We start from the raw sequence: 23611 nt of genomic DNA on the forward strand, positions 1-23611 counted from the left end.
AAGAAGTATCAATAAATATGCCGCTGGCTACAGGCAGGCGTCTACAAGGTTCGCACGCCACGAGTGCATGGCGACTCCAAAACAGCCCTCCGACGTCTTTTAAAGCACTGGCGGGAAAGAAAAACTTACACTAGCGACGAACACAAAGGCAGAAAATTTACGATTGACCCCGGAAATATTTTATTTTGCGTAGGTATCTGGAGAATATTCTTCTGTGATTCGTTACTTGATCCGGAAGAAGAGCCAGCAAACGTCACTTGCGATTGGATTGTCTCACAGGGCGGCGCTTTAGCGAGCCAGTCACCTTGGCAACCGGATGTGACGATCGCGGAAGCCGCTGACTGAGCTTTGCTGGGCTGGCAGCTTCGGTGGGCGGGGTCGGCCGAGCCCATCCGGCGCAGACTTCTCCACAGACCCGACAGTGCTGAGGGAGGCGCCATTAAGGCCACGCCTCCTACGCCGACTCCGGGTGGCTCTGGAGCGGTGTCGTAGGCTCGCGGAGGCGGAGACTCGGGCCGCTCCTCTCAAAGCCTAGGGCCCGAGCAGCGTCGTCAGCCGCTTTGGTTCTTCCGGTTTCTGGTGGCGGCGTCGCCTCCCTCCGAAGGCTGGGGATACGCCCTCTCAGCCGTCGTTCCCCTTTCGTCATCGAACCCGTCTAGCTCCGGGACACCTGCTGCGAAACATTCTATCGCTCTGGTTCTCGCCCCTTGGAGAGACCTCGCCCCCCACCCCCACCCCACCCCCATTGCCCACTTTCCTGGATGTGCTGGCCCCTCCGACCCCTCAAAAATGTCCAATAACCTACGGAGGGTCTTCCTGAAACCCGCAGAGGAAAAGTCAGGCAACGCCTCGAAGTGGTAAGTACCGGTTTCGAATCTCGCTCGACACACCCGCCCCTCGCCCGTCTCTTAGCAGGGTGTCGAGTCGGCCGTCGTTTGCGGACTCTGTGCAAGTCAAATGAGCTTGATTCCGCAGTGGGAGCGACTGCGGGGCAAGTGCTCCTCACGGGGCCACTCAGAACCCTCGGAGCGCGCCCCTCTTGGAAACGTAAAGCCTCTTCAGAGCCTGACGCAGGCAAGCCTCGGCCGTGGCTCCGCAGGACTCCATCGTCTCAAGTTACGTAGGCGACATAGTAGATAGAGCTCCACGGGAGAGGAAAACCAACATGGCCGACAATCTTGTGTGACAAACCTTCTGGAAGATTCTTGCGCACTCGCAGAAAAAACACGCAGCGCCCAGCACGGACATGCAAGTGCAGCCCAGGTGGCGCTGGACCATCAGTGAAAATAGGTAGTATTTAAGAGAGCGAGAAGGAAAGGAAAAATTTTTGTGTAGTTGAGTATATGAATTTAGACGCTGAAAAGATCTCGCGTGAAGGAATGGATTTTTCAAAAATCAGATGATAGTTTTATACGAAGAGAAAGAAAAGTAGAGTAATTCTCGTGTAAAATCGATCCTTTAGTACAGATGAGAATGCCATCTCTAATTGGATGTCTCTGTAGAGGAGCTATGTTTGACGTAGGGAGAATGTAGTATTTCTTAAGACGTACGTACGTACGTAGTTGCACATTTACAAAATAGTTTTTCACTGACTCAGTTTTTTTAAGAAAAGGTTATGTTGGTCAAGATGAAGTAAAATGGGAACAGAACTGTGAGCGAAGATCGAATATTTTAAGTTGTAGGCTCCATAGTTAGTAGAGGTATAATAAGTGGTGGGAAAAAACTTATGGGGCTCTCTCTGCAGAAGAAAAATGTAAAGAAAGCCTGGAAATTGAGATGTAAAAATCACGGAAGAGGAATTATGTTTGAAGAACATCCGGCTGCCTAAATTTAATCGTAGCTTTGACAGATACTGTTTGTATGACTAAGTGCCTTCTTTCCAGTCGCCTTTCCAGTAAGAGCGCTTAGAGATATTTTAAGAATTAAAAGAAGAAGTGTGTGTAAAATACTGGGTATAGGAAAACAGAAAACCACTATTTATGTGTTAGCTGTTGTTATTTTAAGAATACAAGTTTGTTTCTGTACAAATTTTAGCCCAGGAAGTAGGTAGTAGGTTTTTTTTCATCACAAGTAGATACAAAACAGAATTATAATAACGACTGAAAAACATGCATAATATTCTAAGAAGAAATAACTAATCGCCTTGAGCTAAAGCAATATTGAAGAACTGCCAAGAAAGAACCACTGCTTTTCAAATCGAATAAAGAGCCAGCTTGTGTGTACGTATGTTGTTTGTTGGCTTACTTTGGTGGAAGCTGGGGGGAGAGGAGAGGCAGAGGTAGATTTCTGTATAGATGATTCAAAAGTAGAATTACTTTCTAATGATTGTTCATTTCTTCTCCCTTGTTTTGATACCTGGATATTTGATTACATCTGGCTTACCCTAATTTAATATAGTTTGTTTTAGGATTGCATTGTTTTTCAATATTAGAAATAGGGTAGACTAAGAACTTAACGTTTATATTTCTTGTGTATTTTAACTCTTTTATCCAGTTTCTCAACCTTTGGCTGTCTATATTTGACATTTTTTAAAACATTACCAATTGAATTATGTTTTGATTATATTCGTAAGTCATTGGGAGTTCTTAACTCGTTGGTTTATGCATTGTTTTCATCATCTTTAAATGCATTTGTTTCTTCAATCACTGGGGTTTGACATCACATATTTGGGACATTTATCAGATGCCTTTATGAAGCTATTTGACTCTTATTTTGGTTATTGCTTTGCATATTCTATTCTGTTTTGTAAGTAACAATCTGCATGACGTGCAAGTATAATTTTATAAATCATTTGATTACTGTTAGTTCTTGAATTTATTGAAAGCTTAGGTTTCATATTTTTCTGGTAATATTTTTGATGGTATTGAATCATTATCTTCATAAACTTAAAATGAGTATATGATTTTCTTATTTTCTATTGATTGTTGGATTTTTCTTGAGTTACTGCTGCTTTTGTAGAGTTTTTCAACACTGCGTTACAGAATGTTTATTGCTTAATGTATCTCTAATTCATCAGGGCATAAAGGGTAAGGATCAAATTTACTCTTAGAGTACAAAGGAAAAATCTGGAAGATCTATGCGATAGTACGCATTGTTTATTTAGATTGGGGCTTTATTTACAAAGAGCAAAACAGGAGTTAGAATGGTATAAGTATAAAGAATGTAAACTTTGGAGTTACAACGACCTAGGTTCATGTCCTAGTTTCCCATTATTATCCGTATAGTTCAAACATTTTGTTGAAAAATATTCACTGAGTGCCTGCTTAAGTGATAAACTGTGCTAAATGGAGAGACTAACTAAAGAAGAGGATATGAACCGTGCCCATGAAAAACCTCATAGCTAAGAGGAAGATGATGTAATACAGTTTTAAATAGCATTACGTACAGGATGCTGTCAGGGCATAGAGAAAGAAAATTGTAGAAAGGGTTCGGGAGCACCTGAGTTGGGGAATGTAGATACCAACTTTCCAATTAAAGATAAATGCAGGCTGTGCTCAAGCAGAGGGAACTGGTAAATAAAGCACCAGAATGGTTTATTATTAGCTATTGGTATTTTTGTTTGATTCTCTACTGTAAGCAAGATGAATAGGTAGCTCTTAAGCGCTTGGTTTGCTCTGCTAGAGAGATTAGACTTCATCTACTGGAGATCATTCAGAGGATTTTATGAAAAGGTTGTCACTTCCCACATACATTTTAGATAACTGATGGCAGTGTGGATTTGGGAATGAGGGATCAGGTGTATAAAGATTCTACTTAAGTGTCCTTTCAGAGATTCTGAAGACCTGAACCAGCTGATGTAGAGTAAGGGTTGGATTCAGAGAAATATGAAAGGGAAAATAGGCATATTTTGTTAGTGAATTGGCACAAAGAAAGGGGGATCAATTATAATGCCAGTTCTCTGGACAGATATTGGTGAATTAATTGAGATGAGGAACACACCAAAAAAACGATTGCAGAGGTATTTGAATTTGAAACTCAGGCAGAGTCAGAGCTGAAAATAGAGATTTGAGTCAGCACCTTAGATGTATTGTAATAAAAGCCTGTGATGCTACATCTCACAATAATAAGAGTTAGGATGTGATTGGCAATTGGCTTCTGTCTGCTCTTAATCCTTTGTTCTTAAATGGGGAGCTAAAATGAGTGTCCATACCAGCAGGCTTGATTTAGTTCGAAACATAATGTTTCATTGTCAGTTTATTGTGCATTTAGTTTTGTACCCCATAAGTGTTATCTTTACTATTTGGGTGTGTAACAAAAGGACATTGACATGTATGCCTTACAGGCTAACTGAAATCTGTTTCTCATTAATCTCTCACTTCATGCAGTTGAATTTTTTGGACCTTGTTATGTTTGCTTTATGTTAAAGTAAATACAAGAAAGTATATAGATGGGATTGCCCATGGGAGCATGTAATTCTGAATAAGTTATTTAATATTACCAAACCTCAAACTATAAAATGGTAATGGTAATACTCACATTACTGGGCTGTTTATTAGGATTAGTGTTAGCTATTTATAATAATTATCTATTATGTATATAATATTATGTAGTATATAGTATTGTATATATTATCACATGTATATGGGGTATGTACATAATGTTAAATCATAGATAGTACGATGGAAGAAAAGGTTTTCTAGCTGTTGAAAAAAATGCATTTTGCAAAAATATCTACAAAATGTTCAATAGCCTGTGAAATTTTTTTCATTCCATTTCTTGTGAATGTGTTATGTTGATATTAGAATAAAAAAAGTTAGAAGTTGTATAAATATGTTTAATATACTTACTTACTAAAGTTCTCATACCTTTTTATTAAAGTTCTTACATTGTCAAAAATTACCTGATTCATTTACTTATTCTTGGACACCAATTGTATATTTTAGTGGAGTATGATGACTTGCATTTATTAGGAGCTTATCATAATTCCAGCCCGTCATTTCATTTGCTTCTTATAGCAAGCCTTATCATTCCCATTTTGCTAATGAGGAAACATATTCAAAGAGGTTAAGTAAATTTATTAAAATTAATTAACTAATAATTGGAAGAGCCAAGATTAGAAGCCTGATAATTTTCTAGTGTATTCTTCTTTTGCCTTTTAAAGTCTTTAACTGTTAGTTTTTCCAGCGTAGTTTCTCGGTTCAAATACCAACTGGTTTAAAGGAATTAGCACATTGATGATTTTTTTTTTTAAATCTTTAAGTGAAAAACTGGATCATGGGATGTAGAATCTGGTTCTAATTTTAGTTCTAACATTAGCTTGCAGAGTATGATTTTTAAGAAGACAGAATCTTTATAAGGTTTTAGTTACAGTTACTCTCGTGGCAGGTCTCTTCTAGATCTGGGGGAAAAAATGGATATTGATTGGAGAAGGGTGAATTTCACCCTGTTCATTTCAGTTTAATATTTAGAACTTATTCCATTTGTTACTAGTAAGTCGTGTGTGTTTGTTTTTAATGATGACACGCAGGAGTTAATTCAGCTAACGTTATTGTTTACAATGTGCCAGTTACTCTCTTAGGTGTAGAGGATTTACATGTGAAGTGCATAACTTGCCCTTAAGGAATTTATGTCTTTGGTAGATTATGTGAATCTCTGTTGATATAATGACATAGAAGAAACTATTTTCCTTCCCTTTTTGAAGGGGAAATGGAAGAGAAGAGTGTAATCAATGATTAGACTTGAAAATAGTTTGTGTGGTATGTTTTCTGTAAAGCAGGCACATTGAGGCCACATAATGAAATATGTGAATGAAGTATCAGAAGCATGTGCCGTTTGTTTACAAACCATACCAGTTAAAAATGTGCATGCCCATACACAGATAATTATAAAAGCATAGGTTCTGCTCTTTGAAGCTTTTAATCTGAGGGCTAGATATTATCGACAAATGAAGTGCATAAATAAGCTAAATAAGACTAAAGGAAAGGTATTGAGACAGTTCAGTTAAAATGGAGATTTGGAAGGGATACATTAGTTTTTACTTAATTTTTTGAGGCCCTACTGTACTTGGCATTGGGAGAACAATTACAAAGTAAACAGTATAGTCTCTGACTGTAAGGAAAACAATATTTTACTCATTTTTTAGAAGGCATTATATAACTTGTAGCATTCGTGGCACTAGTGGGAGTGCTTTATGGATTTCAAGTTGGAAGAAATTAATGTGAGTTTGAGTGACTTGCAAATATTTCATGGAGAAGATGGAATTGATCCTCAATTTATAGCTATGTTTTAAATTGCTGGAGAAGGAAAAAAAAAATAACTTGAAGAATACTTAGAATAAATAACGTGCATGGGAGAATCCAGAATAGCAAAGAGACCTCTGTGGGAAGATCAGAGATTTTGTGTTTAGAAGTTAGAGATGGTACTGTTGTAGAGATTGGTTGGGTCTAGATTTTAGATAATTTTCAAGTCAAGCTGAATTGGCAATGATGTATTATTGGAAGTTTGAGAAAGGAGGTAACAGTATGAAAACAATGATTTAATCTGCCAGAGATACGTAATAGTAGTGGCTGCAGTCACAAAAACTAGTTTAAAAGTCACAGCAAAATACAGGAATGAGATAATGACTAGACAGGTCCTAGGTAATACACGTCTGATCTAGGTCATGGTAGTGGCAGTGGTGAAGAAGGAGAAGAATGAGTAAGAGCTGTAAAAAGGAAAAAAAAACCCAAAACTTTACAGATGCAGTGATTCATTCACTATACATTTATTGAGTGTTTACACTTTGTAAGCATCTATACAAGGTGCTCTGGGTGAATCAAAGGTAAATAAGGGCAATAAAGGTGTCAGAGATGAGTGGGGGATTTAAAACCAAAGTGACTTGGGAAATAATAGTGCTGACATATGACTAGATGGTAGAATAGAGTACTAGTTTTCAGTAGAGAGTAATTTTAACTTTAAAGTCATGGTTTTCAAAAAACATCATGGTATGAAAAGTGAAAGATTTTGGTAGGACATCACAAAAATGGAACCGAGGTCAATATTAGGGGATAGGAATGATGGATCTAACTGTGAGGGTCATTATTGCAAAGGAGATAGTTGAAGGAAATAGTTCAAGCAATCGACACAGTAGTTGAAGCAATTGGTACAATCTTTAAGGAAGAATGTCTTGAAGGAGAAACAGGATCAAGAATTGTGCTTTGGGGAATAGTCTTAAGTGGGTGCTTAAAGTGCAGAATAAGAAAGGGAACATTAAGAAAAACAAGCAAATTGTGCATAATGGACATCATGTTAGGGATCTGTTCACGAAGGATAATTAATTAGCTAGCAGTGTCAATTTCAGCAGGAAGTACCTAGAAAATGAGAATAGAATAAAGATAGATTTAACTTTGAGAGAGACACACAAATGTGTTTGTGAGAACACATTTGGTAATCTTTGAGAATGAAATTTAGTAGAATAATGGGAAAGAAAATAGACTGCAGAAGAGCGTGAATTTCAAGACATCTTTTTGGCATATCAGTGATAGGAAGTTGGTAGATGGCCTTAATTGTGGTTCATTAACATCATCTACCAACTTCCTGTAATCAAATTTGGCACATAGATCACAATCATCTTTTTAATCTTACATGACTTTAACATTTATATGGATAATCTCTTTGTCATCTGGTCTTTCAGTACAAAGTTCTTTTTTTCCCATTGATCTTATTCTGCATTCTGCTGCCATCCATCCACTTCTGTAGTTCTTGTTGTCAGATAAAATTGTTGCATCTATGAAATTCTTGATTCAGGCATCCTCTTTTTGAACACCAGTTGCTATATTTCTAGCTTACTTATTTAAATACTCCCATTCTGATCATTTTTTAACTTTATCTGGCCCTCCAGTCCAACAATCCCTTTATTTTCTCTTTATACTTTCACCTTTGTCTTTTTATTTTTTTTCATCCTGTTTAGATTCTATATTCCATCATTTTAATAAATTTTTACCAATATCCTAAACTCTTTTGTTCCTCTTTGATTTTTTTTTCCCCATTCTTCTGAAACCACCCCAGCCCTGGATTTGCTTTCTCTTTGCGTATACCCAGTGGAACAAGAAAATCTCACAAGAGCACAGATTGGTCTCACTATAAATTCATAATCACTACCTATAGCCTTGGGCCATCAGCACTACCTGATGACTGATATTGCCTGAGGTCATCTTGTTCTCTCTCAAAGACTGTTTCAAATCTTTGATTTGCCTCAAATTTCTATTTTTGCTCCTATACTTAGCATATGATGTCATGTCCTTTTCACAGAAAAATAAAAGTCATTATATCAGAATGACTTCAGCCTCTTGACACCAAAGCTTTATAAGCCTAACTGCAGTTGTGCCTAACCTCTCTTTCAGTGCCAATGGAAGAAGGTATTTCTTCACCCCTCTTTAAAGTTCAATTCCTCTGCCTGACTGCTGGTTCCCATTTCCTATCTCCTAATCAAACCTTACATTCATTTAGCCCTTTTTGTCCTCTTCCTCTTGGTAAATCATATGAGCATTAATATATGCTCTCGTTCATCTAACCTTAAAAAGAAAAAAAGATCTCTTATTTGACCCCATTTAGCCTCCATCTACTTGCCAGTCTTTATCTTCCCTTTTGCAGTCAAAGTTCATAAGAGCTGTCTGTATTTTCTATCTTAATATCCTCTGCAACCTCCCCCCCCCCCCACGAAACTACTCTTTAAAGCCCTCAGTGACCCTCATACCACTCATGCAAGTAGATTTTTAATTTACATCCTATTTGACTTCTCAGAAACTTTTAAATAGAATTTCTCAGGGGCGACTGGGTAGCTGTTGGTTAAGCATCCAACTCTTGATTTTGGCTCAGGTTATGGTCTTGCGGTCATGAGATTGAGCCTGGCATCAGGCTTCATGCTGAGTGTGGAACCTGCTTGCGATTCTCTATCTCTGCCCTTACCCTGCTCATGCGCGCACACGCGTGCTCTCTCTCTGAAAAAATAAATAAATGAACTTAAAATAAATAGGGGCACCTGGGTGGCTCAGTCGGTTGAGCGTCTGCCTTCGGCTCAGGTCATGATCTCACATTTGTGGTTCGAGCCCCGCATTGGGCTCTGTGCTGATAGTTCAGAGCCTGGAGTCTGCTTTGGATTCTGTGTCTTCCTCTCTCGCTGCCCCTCCCCTGCTCACTCTCTGTTTCTTTCTGTTTCTCAAAAAATGAAATGTTAAAAAAATTTTTTTAAGTAAATAGAATTGCCCAAGTTTTGTGAAACTCTCTTCTTTGGCTTCCATTGCATCAGAATCTCTTGGTTTTCTTTCTACTGCTCAAAGAAAATGGGAAACTGCTGAAATATTTTAAGCAGGGAAGAGCCAGCTTTAGTATGCTGAAAGCTTTGAAAGGGAGAGGATGTGGCTGAAATAAAGGAAGACCAGTTATGGGATGCCTGGGTAGCTCAGGTAGTTAAGCTTCCGACTTCAGCCCAGGTCATGATCTCACAGTTCATGTCTCTGCTGTCAGCACAGAGCCTGCTTCTGATCCTCCTGTCCCCCTTCCTCTGCCCCTCTTTAGTGTGTGCTCCTCCTCCCCAATAAACATTTAAAAAAAAAAAAAAAAAGACCAGTTATGATGATGTTTGCTTGAATTAGAATGGAGACAGATGATTTGGAAAGAATTGAAAAGATCAAGGGAAATTTAGGAGATAACATCAATAAGATTTTGTGATAGATTGAATATAGATGGTTAGAAAACAGGAAATTGCTTTTTTCTGATTTAGGCATCTAAAATAGATGGTATGCCGTTTATCATAGAAAAAAACTGGACAAAACCATGTTGAGCTTTAGGTGTATTTGAGATTCTGAATGGAAATGTCATGAGGGAAGTTGGATATATAAGCCTGAGTCTCAAAAAGAGCTAAGATAGAAATATTTTAATTGTTGCTGTATAAATGGTAATATAATTGAAGTCATGCACATAAAAGAAATAATTGGGAAAAGCCTACAGAGTAGGGAGAGAATTCAGTCTCAGCTTTGGTGCGTTCTAGTATTTGAAGGTTGATTCAAGTAGTATGTATGAGTTGCCAAAGCGGACTGAGGAATCATTACAGCAGTAAGAGAATTTCATATCTAGGAAACCTTGGGAAGAGAGTGTTTTAAGAAAAGGAGGAAGCATTTTTGTTCTCATTCAAATGTAATGTATCACTTATCCTACTTAATGATAACTGCCTGTTTACATGCACATACAACCAGCAGTTTAAGTTCTTTTCGGGACTGTGGGTTGAACTAGCTTGGCAAGCAAACATTTTCTGTAAAGTTCCAAATAGTAAATATTTCAGATTTTGGGTGCCGTGTGATCATCTCTGGTGTAACTACTCAACTCTGCTATTGTAGCATGAGAACAGCCATTTACAGTACAATAAAGATGAGTGTGACTGTGTACCAATAAAACTATTTATGGATACTGATATTTGAATCTCGTAGTTTTCACATACCACAAAATACTGTTCTTGTGACTTCTAAAAATCATTTAAAATAGAAAAAAAAATATTCTTAGCCTGTGGGCTACACAAAAACAGGGAGGAGACAGATTTGGCCCGGGCTGTAGTTTACTCACCCTTTTCCCATAACTGAGCCTGTGGCCTGTACCATAACATACCCTCAAGTAAATTTTTGTTGAATAAATTAAATTTGAATAAATTCTAGTCTAGTTTATATGTTTCTGGGGGGTGGGGAGTTGATGAAGGTAGGCTTTCCTCTTTAAATCCTGAAAGCAAGAATTCATACTTTATGTTCATGCTTCTCTTTCGAGATTAAGTTTTAATTTGCTAAAAGTAAATTTAACATTTTGAAGCACTATCAAGTGGCTAGAAAACAGTTTTAAATGTTTAAAAAGATATATTATTTTGGGTTATGGAAAGGTAAAATCATTGTTCCAGGGCTTCCTAGAATACACAGAGTTTTTGGGTTTGATTTTTATTAATACCTAAGGTTTTAAAAATGCCTACAGTCAGTAAAACACACCTTTATATCATTGAGAATTCTAATTTTATTATTATTTGTCTTAAGTTTTTGTTTTCATTTGATCTCTGTCATATAAGGCCACACTGTCAGTAGGACAGGAACCCTGCATTTACATTGCTAGAATTTAGCATGAGAGACAGTCTATAGGCAAACCAAGAAATGGATTAATATATATTTACCAATTGTGATATACCATGAAGGAAATTAACAGGTGTAATATTATAACTAATAATGAAAGAAGAGCAAAAATAGTTAAGGTGGTCAGAGAATATCTCTCTTGAGAAGTATTATTTATGCTGAGACTTGAGTTATATGGGTGGGAGAAGAGTACCTAGGTAGAGAGAGAGCATGTGTGATGACTCTGGGTCCCATGAGAGCTTAGTATTTTCCAGGAATTGAAAGGTGGTTTTCGGCATAAATAACTTGGGATCTCTGCATTTAAGAAATCTACAAATTAATTATACAACAGATATTGATATATTTTGGATTTTTAAAAAATCAGACAGTCTGTACTAAATTATGGCTCATAAGTATCAGGATCAAAATTGGCTAGGTTAAAAAAAAAACCCAGTGTGTTCCACAATCACTGAAAATTATTTAGCTGAAATGGTGTTGCTATTATGTATATGGATTGACAGATAGTTGGAACAAATGTGAGTGATTCCCATACCAAGGGCTATTTAGCACCAAACTTCAAATGTGCTAAGTCAAAGAAGAAAATGGTTCCTACATGAGTAACTCCATTTAGTCTTCAAAAATGTGGCACACGAAGGTATCACCACAAGAAATGACTTTAAGCAAAAGAAGAATGGCTGACCGTATGACTTGTGAGTCACTGTCAGTAGAAAGAGGACAGAACAGGTTGAATGGAGGGTAGAAAAGAGTGAGGGAAATAGAATGTACATAAATGGAGGTGAAATGAGAATCCTGGTCGCTCAGAGTAAAGGAGGAGGAGGACAAGAAGGAAGAATTCAAGTAAAAAGAGAAGGGAGGATGCTCATAGTTTAAGAGGAACATATTCTAGTAAGCATAATTTTATACGGGGTAAAACCTTAGAAAAGTTTAATCTACCCATTGCTTAATCATATGAGAAACTCTAAATCAAAGCTGATCATTATCTTTGATTATCACTTCTATTTAAAATCTTTGTTTTGCAATAGTTCACTTTGAAAACTCAAAGTGACAAATGATATACTTTTATCATATTTTATAAATTTTTATCTTTTTAAAATAATATTTGCAAATATTTGTTTTTAAATAAAATGTATATACCGTCTAGTATGTTGTATTTATTTACTCAATGTTCTTTTAAGTGTTTCAGGCTGCATGTACCAAGTAGTTCAGACGATTGGCTCGGATGGAAAAAATCTTCTGCAATTACTTCCAATTCCTAATTCTTCTGGAAATCTTATACCGCTAGTTCAATCTTCAGTCATGTCTGATGCTTTGAAAGGGAATACAGGAAGCCCAGTTCAAGTTACTTTTCAGACTCAGATTTCCAGCTCTTCCACAAGTGCATCAGTTCAATTGCCCATTTTTCAGCCAGCCAGTTCTTCAAACTATTTTCTAACAAGAACAGTAGATACAGCAGAAAAAGTTAGAGTTACTTCTGTGGGAACTGAAAATTTTACCTCATCAGTTTCTAAAGTTCAGAGTCATGGTGTGAAAATTGATGGACTCACCATGCAAACATTTGCTGTTTCTCCCTCCTCAACACAAAACGATTCACCTTATATTTTAGTAAATACTCAGAGTCTTCCAATGACTGTGAAGTCTCCAGTTTTGCCTTCTGGGCATCATTTACAGATTCCAGCCCATGCTGAAGTGAAATCTGTACCAGCGTCTTCATTGCCTCCTTCAGTTCAGCAAAAGATACTTGCAACTGCAACCACAAGTACCTCAGGAACAGTTGAGGCCTCCCAAATACCAACCGTTATTTACGTATCTCCTGTAAACACAGTGAAAAATGTAGTTACCAAGAACTTTCAAAACATTTATCCAAAACCTGTTACAGAAATAGCAAAGCCAGTGATTCTAAATACCACACAAATGCCAGTGAATGTTGCTAAAGAGACACAATTAAAAGGTGGTCAGCATTCTCAAGCTGCTCCTGTGAAATGGATTTTTCAAGAAAATCTACAGCCTTGCAGTCCATCTCTTGTTCCTGTTAAGTCTTCAAATAATGTGGCTTCCAAGATTTTAAAAACTTTTGTAGATAGGAAAAGTTTGGGAGATAATACTATCAATATGCCAGCATTGAGCACTGTCAGTCCTAGTGGGACACAGTCCAAAAGTATGCCTATTAAAGATAATGCTTTGGTTATGTTTAATGGGAAAGTCTATCTATTGGCTAAAAAGGGGACAGATGTTTTGCCATCACAAATTGACCAACAGAATTCTGTTTCTCCTGATATTCCACCAAGAAAAGATACATCACAGATAGTGAGTTCAAGCCCAGTCACAGAAATATCCAGAGAGGTTGTAAACATTGTTTTGGCTAAAAGTAAATCTTACCAGATGGAAACAAAATCACTTTCAAATACTCAGCCTGCTTCCATGATCAATCTAAGGGCAGAGAAGAATAAAAAAGTGGAGAAACCATCTCTTTCTACCCCAAACCCACATAATATGAATCAACCCATTAACTACTTAAAACAGAGTAAGATTTTATTCACAAAGCCAGACTTTCCAGATGGATTTAGTACAGTACAGAATGCCCCCAGAAAAGGAAATATCATCCAGAGCATAGAGAAAATAAGTTCCTCTGTTGACGCAACAACTATCACTTCACAACAGTGTGTTTTCAGAGACCAAGAACCAAAGGTAATTTTCCCATGTCAGGGTGTTCTTTTTCTCTATCTATATAGAAAATTTTTCTTTCTTAATTCTCAAAGTTAGTTCCCTATGATACCTCTTCCCCCCCCCCCCTTCTCCCATCCTCCACTCCATCACACACATACCATACACACATGTATGCTTAATTAAGTCAGAGCTTTCATCTGAAGGCAATGTTTGAGGAGGATAATTGAGAGAGTGCAAACAGTATCTCTCTCTTAATTCATTTGGCATGCCAAAGCTTTAAAACAAAATCAAACAAACAAAAAACTCATAGAGCAAGAAGGTTTATTGGTGAAAGATAATGTGAATTCGAAACTGGGTAAATTCTGTGTCCATGCATGTATTTATTAGATTACTGTTAGTATATGAAAAGATCAATATTACACATATAGGAGAGCTGGGTTTTTTGTTTGTTTATTTTGTGATGGTAGGGAAATATCTGGCAGTTTTTAAGGTAGATGGTAGAAGGGGTAGGATGGTGCTAATCAGTACATTTCAGTCATTTGTGAAATAGGATTTATCAACATCTTTGATTTTGTTTTGTTTTGTTAAGTAGACGAGTTTCCTTTCTTTTTTAAGCTCTTCTTTCTGACTCTTTAATTATTCAACATATCCACATAGTTACCTTTCTGTTCTACTTAAGATATGTGTGTCTGTGCTCACTAAATACTTAGGCCCACTCTTTCCTTGCCTAGAGGCCTTAATAATGTCAGTGTTTCTCCCCTTCCAGAGATATAAAGAGGTAAATTCTGAAGGAGTTTAAGATTGATTGAAGGCATAAGACTTTTCCAGAAGACTACAACTTCCAACTAAAGTTATATAGATGATTTTTTGACTTGTCATTAGTCTGTATTATTTCATCTGTTAACCTTTCTAGTGCAAGAAAGCAAAGTAAATGAGAAATTGTGGAGGAACAGTTTAAGTTTGTACCCAGTTAAATTCATTTTTTTGAGTGTGGGTGGTAAGGCAAGGGTAATGCAAATCAACCATTTAGGACTTTAGAGCATGATGTTTTTTGTTTTGTTTTTTTAAGTAAGATGAGATGATCACTTAGTTGCCAGTCTGATGAAATAGCTTAAGTAATTGGCAGTATTGTTTGTGTGTTTTTGTTTTCTTAATTGCAGATCCAGAATGAGATGGCATCAACATTAGAAAAAGTTCCTCAAGAGAGGAATGACAAGAACCATTCCCAAGGAGGAAGCAATAAGGTATCACATCTGAAGAATGATGCTGAATTTAAAAAGATATTTGGTCTCACTAAAGATTTGAGAGTGTGCCTTACTCGGATTCCTGATCACTTGGGCTCTGGAGAAGGTTTTGATTCCTTAAGCCGTTTGGTGAAGACCAATACTTATAAAGAGACGGAGTTTATAGAGAAGGAGGAAAAGAAAAAACAGGTAATATATTTTGTGTCCTTTGTAGTTACTACAAACGTTCATGAGTGTATTTTCTTGATTTCTTTTTTTAGTCTTGTGCATTAATATGAATGGTAGTTTTCAGATTTGCATATGTGTATATATTATACACATTTGGTGTTAAAGAGAACCAAATACACAAAGGTAAAAATGTATCCCCAGTGAGTAGAAGACGTTTTAAGTGTTTTTATTCACCTGTTTATTTTTTTCATTAAAAAACTATAAGAAAATGGCCATAACTTTTTAAACTAGCTATCCTACGTTGAAGACCCTATTTAAAATAAATAATCCAAATGTAGGGAAAATACAAGCATGCAGATGGTCGTTGCAGTATTACCCTTAATACAGACATTTTAAGAAATCTACTTGGTCAATGATGAAAAAAAATCCCTATGACTTTGCCTATTTTACTTAGAAATATATCATTATTACACTGTGTAATATTCTGTGCTTTAGATCAGAGACTGCTCAACCTTTCCCAATGAAAAGCTTCCACATATGTGCCTACTGTGCACAAGGAAACAAAATTAAGTCAATTCTGTTTCTCAGGTTCTTTATAAATGGCTGTTGTATTTTGGCGATAGATCAATACATCTGATAGTTAAGCAGGAAAATGCGAATTAAGCAGTTTATTCTCAGTGAATATCATTAGGACATTGCTATTCATTTTGGCACTGTACAATGGTAAACAATTTTTTGCTAGAGTTCTCAATATATTTTGTTGAGTTGAGTTTAATTGATAAGTATTTGTCACCTGCAGACTGTTAAATTTGACAGCATACTATGTGGCAATAATTGTTTTTTTTTTTTTGAAATCTTACTCAACATGACAACAGGGTTTTGATAAGAAAAGAAAAGCAAAAACCGTTAAAAAGATGGATCACACAAAGAAGAGAAAAACCGAGAGTGCTTATAACACAGCTCTAAATGGTGGAACTAATGTCACCAATTCCCAACTTGTCAGCAGTATTTTACCAACTTCAGATGTATCACACCATAACATTCTCACAAGCCGCAACAAAACCAGAGAAGAAAAGAAAACTGAGGTTGAACACTGTACCCCTGAGAACCAGGAAAAAGGCACATTGAGTTTGAATGTAGCTTTTGAGCAAAGTCATTCCTTTAATAAAAGTTATACTGAAGACATTTTCCCCATGACGCCACCAGAGTTAGAGGAAACCATTCGAGATGAAAAAATAAGAAGACTTAAGCAAGTGCTGAGAGAGAAAGAAGCAGCTCTTGAAGAAATGCGTAAGAAGATGAACCAGAAATAATGAAATGTTGCTATTCTTAAAGACTGCAGTGAAATAGCTGTGTTTTTTTCATATACTTTTGCATTAAGTTAATTATAGATGCATTAAGGTGTTCTTTGCATATGAAACTTGTTTTTTCATCAGTTGATTGTTAAATTTTATTTAAGGACTACAAAAAAGGTTGATTCACATATGATTCTTGTGAATAATCTACATGGGGTATCTGAGTCTTTGTCTAGATACCTTTTTTTGGAAGGAAAAATTTTCTATTTTTCTATTATTTTAATTAGAAATCCCCGAGTTTGAATATTTGTGCAGAGTTTTTGTTATTGTATGTTTGCATCTTTAGTTGAACCACTCAGGTGTTTTTCCAACAGCAGACAATTATTATATACTATTGAAATTATATAATCCAGGAGAGGAAATTGGCTCTAAATTTAGCTTTGCCAATGGTATTATGTATGTACTGAGTCTCTATCCATAAAATGATGTAATTGTTGTAATTTTTTTTTTTATTTCATGGAAGAAATTGTATAATAGCAGTATTATTTAAATATCCAAACATTTCTCAAGACTTGAGGGATACTTGTTTTGTGGCTTTTACAAAGTAGTTTTATATAAACCAAAATGGGTTTTAGAATTCAGGCTATATAATGTTTGCTTAAAGTGATACATTATTATTCCTAGGCAAATGCTTTTTCTTCCTTTTTTTGTTTTTTTTTTTTAATATGTACATATGTAACAGATTGAGAAGTAAATCTGAACAATGGCCACATATAATACTTTTTAAAATTGTAAAATGTAGTTATTCTTAATGGAGGCAAACATTTTTCCATCTGGTTTTGTTTGATTCGGAGAGGTTGGGATTTGTGTTGTGGATAGGGATTAATGGGAAGGAGGAAAAGTTTACCAAAAAAAGATGAATAAATCCCTGGAAGTAATGTCACATACAACCTATACATACTGAAGGGAGTAGAACAAGTGCACACTGATCAACTAAATTCTGCCTTTTAGATTTTTTGTAACCGTTTTATTGAGATAATTCATTTACCATAAATTCACCTTTTAAAAGTGTACCGTTCGGTGGTTTTTATTGTTTTCACAGAATTGTGCAACCATCAACATGACCTAATTTTAGGACATTTTCATCACTCCCTCCAAAAAACCTCATACCTAATAGTGGTTACCCCCCAAATCCTCCTACCTCCGATCCTAGACAACCACTAACACACTTTATGGATTTGCCTGTTGTGGAAAGTCATAAGCATAGTATGAGTCATTCAATATGTTTTCTTATGGGATTGGTTTCTTTCACTTAAAGTTTTCAAGGTTCATCTGTGCTGTAGCATGTATTAGTATTTAATTCTTGTTTAAATTGCTGAATAATAATCTATTATATGAATATACCACACTTTGTTTTCCATTCATCTGTTTCTGGACATTTGGGTTGGTTACACTTTTGGCTACTAAGATGTTATGTTGCTATGAATGTTAGGGTGTAAGTTTTTATGTGAATGTATATTTCCAGTTCTCTTGATTGTATACTTAGGCGTGTAATTGTTGGGTCATATCCTAACTCTGTTTAACATTTTTGGGAACTGCCAAACCATATCAGTCGGGTTTTTCTTACCCTCCTCAACCAAAGTGGATTCTTCAAGGACACCAGTGACTTCTATGTTGCGAGATCTAGTGGTCAGTCAGCAGTTGTCTTAATTTATCTATCATGGGAATATAATCTCATGAATCATTACCTACTTTGAAAATTCTTAAACCATTTTATTAAAGAAGCAGTACATGTGCATTGTAGACAATTTAAAAATACAGCAAGCTAAAATATTAAAAGTTGAAATTTCATGTTCTCCTCATGCTAAAATATTAATGTTGGGGCTTGGAGATAATGTGATGGCCTCTTTGTTAAGTTTATTCCTAGGTATCTTATTTGTAAATGGGATTAATTCCTTAATTCCTCTTCCTGTTGCTTCATTATTGGCACATAGAAATGCATATTTCTTTACATTAATTTTGTATCCTGTGACTTTACTGAATTCATGTGTCAGCTCTAGCAGTTTTTTGGTGGAGTCTTTGGCTTTTCTATATAGAGTATCTTGACATCTACAAATAGTGAAAATTTTACTTCTTCCTTGCCAATTTGGATGCCTTTTATTTTTTTGTTGTCTGGTTGTTATGGCTAGGACATCCAGTACTATGTTAAATAAGTGGTGAGAGAGGACATCCCTGTCTTGTGCCTGACCATAGAGGAAAAAGCTCTCAGTTGGTTGTTCCCATTGAGGATGGTATTAGCTGTGGGTTATTCATATATGACCTTACTATGTTCCTTCAAAACCCAATTTGTTGAGGGCTTTTATTGTGAATGGACATTGTACTTTTTGTGAAATGCTTTTTCTACATCTATTAAAAAGATCATATGGTTCTTATCCTTTCTTTTATTAAAGTGGTATATCATGATTGATTTACAAATATTGAACCACCCTTGCAAACTAGGAATAAATCCCAGTTGATGGATTTTTTTAATGTACTGTTAGATTGGGTTTGCTAGTGTTTTATTGAGAATTTTTGTATCCATGTTCATTGGGGGTATTGGCCTGTACTTCTTTTATTTAGTGGAGTCTTTCTCTGGTCTTGGTTTCAGGGTAGTGGCTCATAGAATAAATTTAGAAGTTTTCCTTTTCTATTTTTTGGAATAGTTTGAAAAGAATAGATATTATTAGCTCTTCTTTAGATGTTTGGTAGAATTTACCTTTGAAGCCATCTTGCCCTGGACATTTGTTGTGAGATTTTTTATTACTGATTCAATTTCTTTTCTGGTTATCTGTCTATTCAAGTTTTCAATTTCTTCCTGTTTCAGTTTCGGTAGTTTATGTTTCTAGGGATTTATCCGTTTCTTCCAGGTTGTCCAGTTTGTTGGCATATAGTTTATCATGATATTCTCTTATAATTGTTTATATTTCTGTGCTGTTGGTTGCTATTTCTCATCTGTCTTTTGTGATTTCATTTATTTGGGTCCTTTCTCTTTTTGATAAGTTTGGCTAGAGGTTTGTCAATTTTAATATTTTTTTCAAAGAACCAGCTCCTGGGTTCATTGATCTGTTTCCATATCATTTATTTTTGCTCTCATTTTTATTGTTTCCTTCTCTCTGCTGGCTTTAGGCTTTGTTTGTTGTTCTTTTTCTAACTTCTTAACATTGGAGATCCATAACTAAAGGCTATTAGTAAATAGATATTTGAAGTCATAGGTCTGAACAACATCACTTAGGGAGATGCTATAAACAGAGGGTAAAATGGTAGGCTCATATCTGAGTAAATTTAAAGGTTGGAAAAAGGACGATCAAATTTTGAGGATTGGAAGAGGTGAATATTAAATGAATTGTATTTATAAGTCCTTGAAGTGTCCTGACACATAGTAAACAAACAGTGTTTGTTAAATAAAATAAATTCAACTACAATCACCCTGACATATTGCATTCATCTTCCATTTCATTTCATTTTCTTATCTGTTTGTTTTAGCCTACCTTCTCCTTTTGATTTTTCTACTTATTTATATTAAGGTTCTGCTGATCATGCAATCGTCAAGCACCCACACTTCTTCTGCTATTATATACCATCATGCTGAAATGTGACTTGTATCCTTTACAGCAAAATCCCGTTTGTCAATATTGATAGTCTCAAACTCTTGCTCTCTCATTCTGAAATTCACTCAGATTAGGGTTTTGTCTTTACCACTCCTCTAAAACCTTTTTAAGTTCTCCAACAAACATCATATTTGCTAAATCTAATGTCAATTCTTAGTCTCTATCTTACTTGGCCTGTCAGCATTTGATGGTTTTCATTAGTCTGTCATTGAAATGTATTTTTTATTCAGGTTCCATCTCTTGTTTTCCTACTATCTTATTGACTGATTCCTCACCTTCTCCATGATTTCTTATTGTTGATTCTTATTATTGGAGTTACTTATACAGCTCAGCGCTTGTAGGTCTTTTATTTTTACATCTGTACTCATGTTGACCTTGTCTAGTTCTTTTTTTTCTTGATCTCTCTTTATTTTTAATGTTTATTTATTTTTGAGTGAGAGGCAGAGGGGCAGAGAGAGGAGTCACAGAATCCGAGGTAGGCTCCAGGCTCTGAGCTGTCAGCACAGAGCCCGACATGGGGCTTGAACTCACAGACTGAGAGATCATGACCTGAGCCAAAGTCCAACGCTTAACTGACTGAGCTACCCGCGTGCCCCTGACCTTGTCTAGTTCTTATGCATCAGTGTTTATGCATACTATATTCAGGAACTCTTCTTTGACTATCAGCACTATATATCCATTTGCCTTCTTGACATTGCCACTTATAAGTTTGATTGGCATCTCAAAGTTAATACAGGCCAAACCCAGCCTCTGATTATCATCCACACACAAATTTTGCCTCAGCCAAGATCTTCTCTAAGTTCATGACAAATCTAGGTTTCCACTTGTTCAAGTGACAACATTTGGGAGTCCACTTTGACCTCTTTTGGTCATACCTTACAATGTGTCTGTTAGGAAAATTTTCTGGTTTACATTCACATGATACCTGCAGTCTGACCATTGCTTGTCACCACTATTATGACTACCTTGCTTTATTTCATCTGGATTATTGAAATAACCAAGTTTCTCCCTGTTTCCATCATTATCCTCCTATAACTTGTACTTAGCACAATAGCTGAGTGATGTTGCTAAAAGTATAAGGAGGGTAAGGGACCAAAACCCCAGTGGAAATAACCTCAAATATATAAATGATGTTCATATACACTCAGAATTGGACAAATGCAAATTAAGACTACTCAATTTCTCATTGGTGAGACTGGAGAAAAGATTTAAGAATATGGCAACTCATGTTGGCATGCTGTGAGGAAATAGGCATGTTCATACATTGCTGATAGACATGTTTATACATTACTGATGGGAATACAAGTTGCTACAATTCTAGAGAGAAATTTGGCAATGTCTAGTGAAATCTCGTATAAACCTTTCAACCAATGCAGCCAACAATTTTAAGAATCTACCCAAAAGATATGCCTCCGACAATATGAAAACATATGCAAAAGTTTATTAATTATAGCATTTTTAAATTGCAAAGTATAAGAAGCAATCCAAATGCCCATTCATAGGAGAGTGGTTGAAAAATATATGATACAAGCACACAGTGGAATACTAAGTAGCTGTAAGAAAAGATGAACTGAACTGATACGGAGTGATTTCCAAGACATACTATAAAATGAAAAAAGCAAAGTTCAAAACAATATATATAGCCTGCTACCCCTCATATAAGAAAAAGAATGCAAGGAAATATATAGACATCCACTCATTTATACCAAAGAAATTAGGAAGGATAAACCAGAAACTATTAAGATTGAGTCTAAGGGAAAGAGAAGAAGACAATGGGAATGGGTTAGCAGGGATGAAGTACAATAACATTTCTCTGATTGTATCTTTTGGTATAGCTCTGATTCTTGGAATCGTAATGTTTTGCATACCATTTACATGCCCCCAGATAAACGATTAAAACCAACCAGGAAATAGGAGATCCCCAAATGGAATGCAAATACTAACTAATGAAAGCATATATTACAAAAGAATAACATGAGCACACTTAAAGGGACAGGAAAGAAAGCTAACCTAAGTGACTTAGAAAGCAGTATATTCACTAGACACTGAAAAGCCAAAGGTCTAAGTGTTGTAATCTACTTGGTAAAAATGTTTCCCATAAGGGCATGAGTTAGCATACATACCACTTTCATTTGTATACCAGAATTGAACGAAAAAGTACATATAGATAATGAGAGACAGGTTTTTTATTGTTGGAGGAAGACCTAAGGAGGAAGGCTAAGATAAACCCTGTAGTATTAGATTAGAATAAGAGGCATTAGTTTAAACTCAGGTATTTAAATATGCTTTCAGACAGATTAATATACATGTGGGTATATGTGTAGGTTATACATATATCTATACATTCACATATTTCCTAGCTTTCATTGAGAGGGCCTAGAAGCAGTGACACTCCAGGACAATGAGCACACCTAGCACCAAATCTTGGTTTCTAAACACCATTCTTCAACAAAAGGAATCAAGCTCCTTGGAGAAGTGGATTCCAGGACAGGCAAGAAAAATACAAGGTGATCCTAGAACATCTTGTGATGTCAGAATGTAAGGAAATATTGCCCCCAAGATGGAGGTCTATGAAAAACAGGAGCCAATCTGAAGGAGCTCTTAATGTCCAAAACTGGAATAATTTCAATAATGAAAAATTATGACATTTGATTTTAAACCCTAGACAAAATATACCCAGGGAGTCTAGACTGTATGTATAAAAGGCAAATACATAAATGAGGGAAAAGGAACAGCTCTTCCTTATGGTTGAATTCCAATTACTAGTTGTAGACAGAAATGGGAAATACAGAATCATCATTGCAAATGCCCCAATAACTATTGCAAACAAGATTCACCAATGGATAATAAAACGAATGGGCAAAAGTTTGAGAAGAAACAGGATTTGCAGTCTCAAAGTCTTCCCAAAGATATTAACTATAAATGTAGAGATAGTAACTTTTTAGTGGAAAACCTACCAGATCAAGGTAAATATCACCAGTAATAATACATACCAATAATCACAAATCCATTATATGATGCATAGTCTTTTGTGTGTGTGGTAGTCTCTCTAAAAATATAAAACCTTTTTGTTGGGGTGCCTGGGTGGCTCAGTTGGTTAAGGATCTGACTCTTGATTTCAGCTCAGGTCGTGATCTCATTGTTGTGAGATTGAGCTCTGCCTTGGGCTCTGCACTGGGTGTGGGGGTCTGCTTAACATTATCCCTCTCCCTATGCCCTCTCCCGCTTTCTCTCTCTCTTAAGAAGCAAAAACAAAAATAAAACAAAACAAAAACCTTTCTGTTAATGTATGTTTGTTTCTCCCCTAGCATTCATACATTGAAGCCCTAACCCCCAGTGTGCCTGTATTTGGAGAAGGGGGCTCTAAGGAGGTAATTAAGGTTAAATGAGAATAAGGATAGGGCCCAGATCCAATAGGATTACTGTCCTTATAAGATGAGACATCAGAGTGCACCCTGTCTCTCTCCACACCCCCACCCCAGCACAAATGCACTAAGCCAGCATGCTCAAAT

The 23611-nt window shown here is 36.2% G+C and overlaps 1 protein-coding gene across 3 annotated transcripts; it reads left to right on the plus strand.

The window, feature by feature from the left end:
- The first annotated feature begins 666 nt into the window (after window positions 1–666).
- LRIF1 (ligand dependent nuclear receptor interacting factor 1) lies at window positions 667–22605 on the plus strand. 3 transcript variants are annotated; one of them, XM_060622269.3, is made up of 4 exons: window positions 667–857; window positions 12257–13766; window positions 14906–15178; window positions 16033–22605. In XM_060622269.3, the coding sequence occupies exons 1-4, from the start codon at window positions 790–792 to the stop codon at window positions 16468–16470; spliced, it is 2289 nt and encodes a 762-aa protein (XP_060478252.1). In that variant the 5' UTR covers window positions 667–789; the 3' UTR covers window positions 16471–22605. The 3 variants fall into 3 exon arrangements, with proteins under 3 accessions (XP_060478252.1, XP_060478253.1, XP_060478255.1); XM_060622270.3 differs by having other exon boundaries at window positions 12265–13766; XM_060622272.3 differs by lacking the exon at window positions 12257–13766 and having other exon boundaries at window positions 16033–19922.
- Window positions 22606–23611: the final 1006 nt, after the last annotated feature.

This window comes from Panthera onca, chromosome C1 (assembly GCF_046562875.1).
Source record: "Panthera onca isolate mPanOnc1 chromosome C1, mPanOnc1 haplotype 2, whole genome shotgun sequence".
Lineage (NCBI taxonomy): Eukaryota > Metazoa > Chordata > Mammalia > Carnivora > Felidae > Panthera > Panthera onca.

Excerpts from the sequence above, each read along its gene's own strand:
- LRIF1 (XM_060622269.3), top strand. The coding sequence starts at position 790 with ATGTCCAATAACCTACGGAGGGTCTTCCTGAAACCCGCAGAGGAAAAG. Across the intron at positions 858-12,256 it reads TCAGGCAACGCCTCGAAGTG|TGTTTCAGGCTGCATGTACC; the intron begins GTAAGTACCGGT and ends TGTTCTTTTAAG. Across the intron at positions 15,179-16,032 it reads AGGAGGAAAAGAAAAAACAG|GGTTTTGATAAGAAAAGAAA; the intron begins GTAATATATTTT and ends ACATGACAACAG.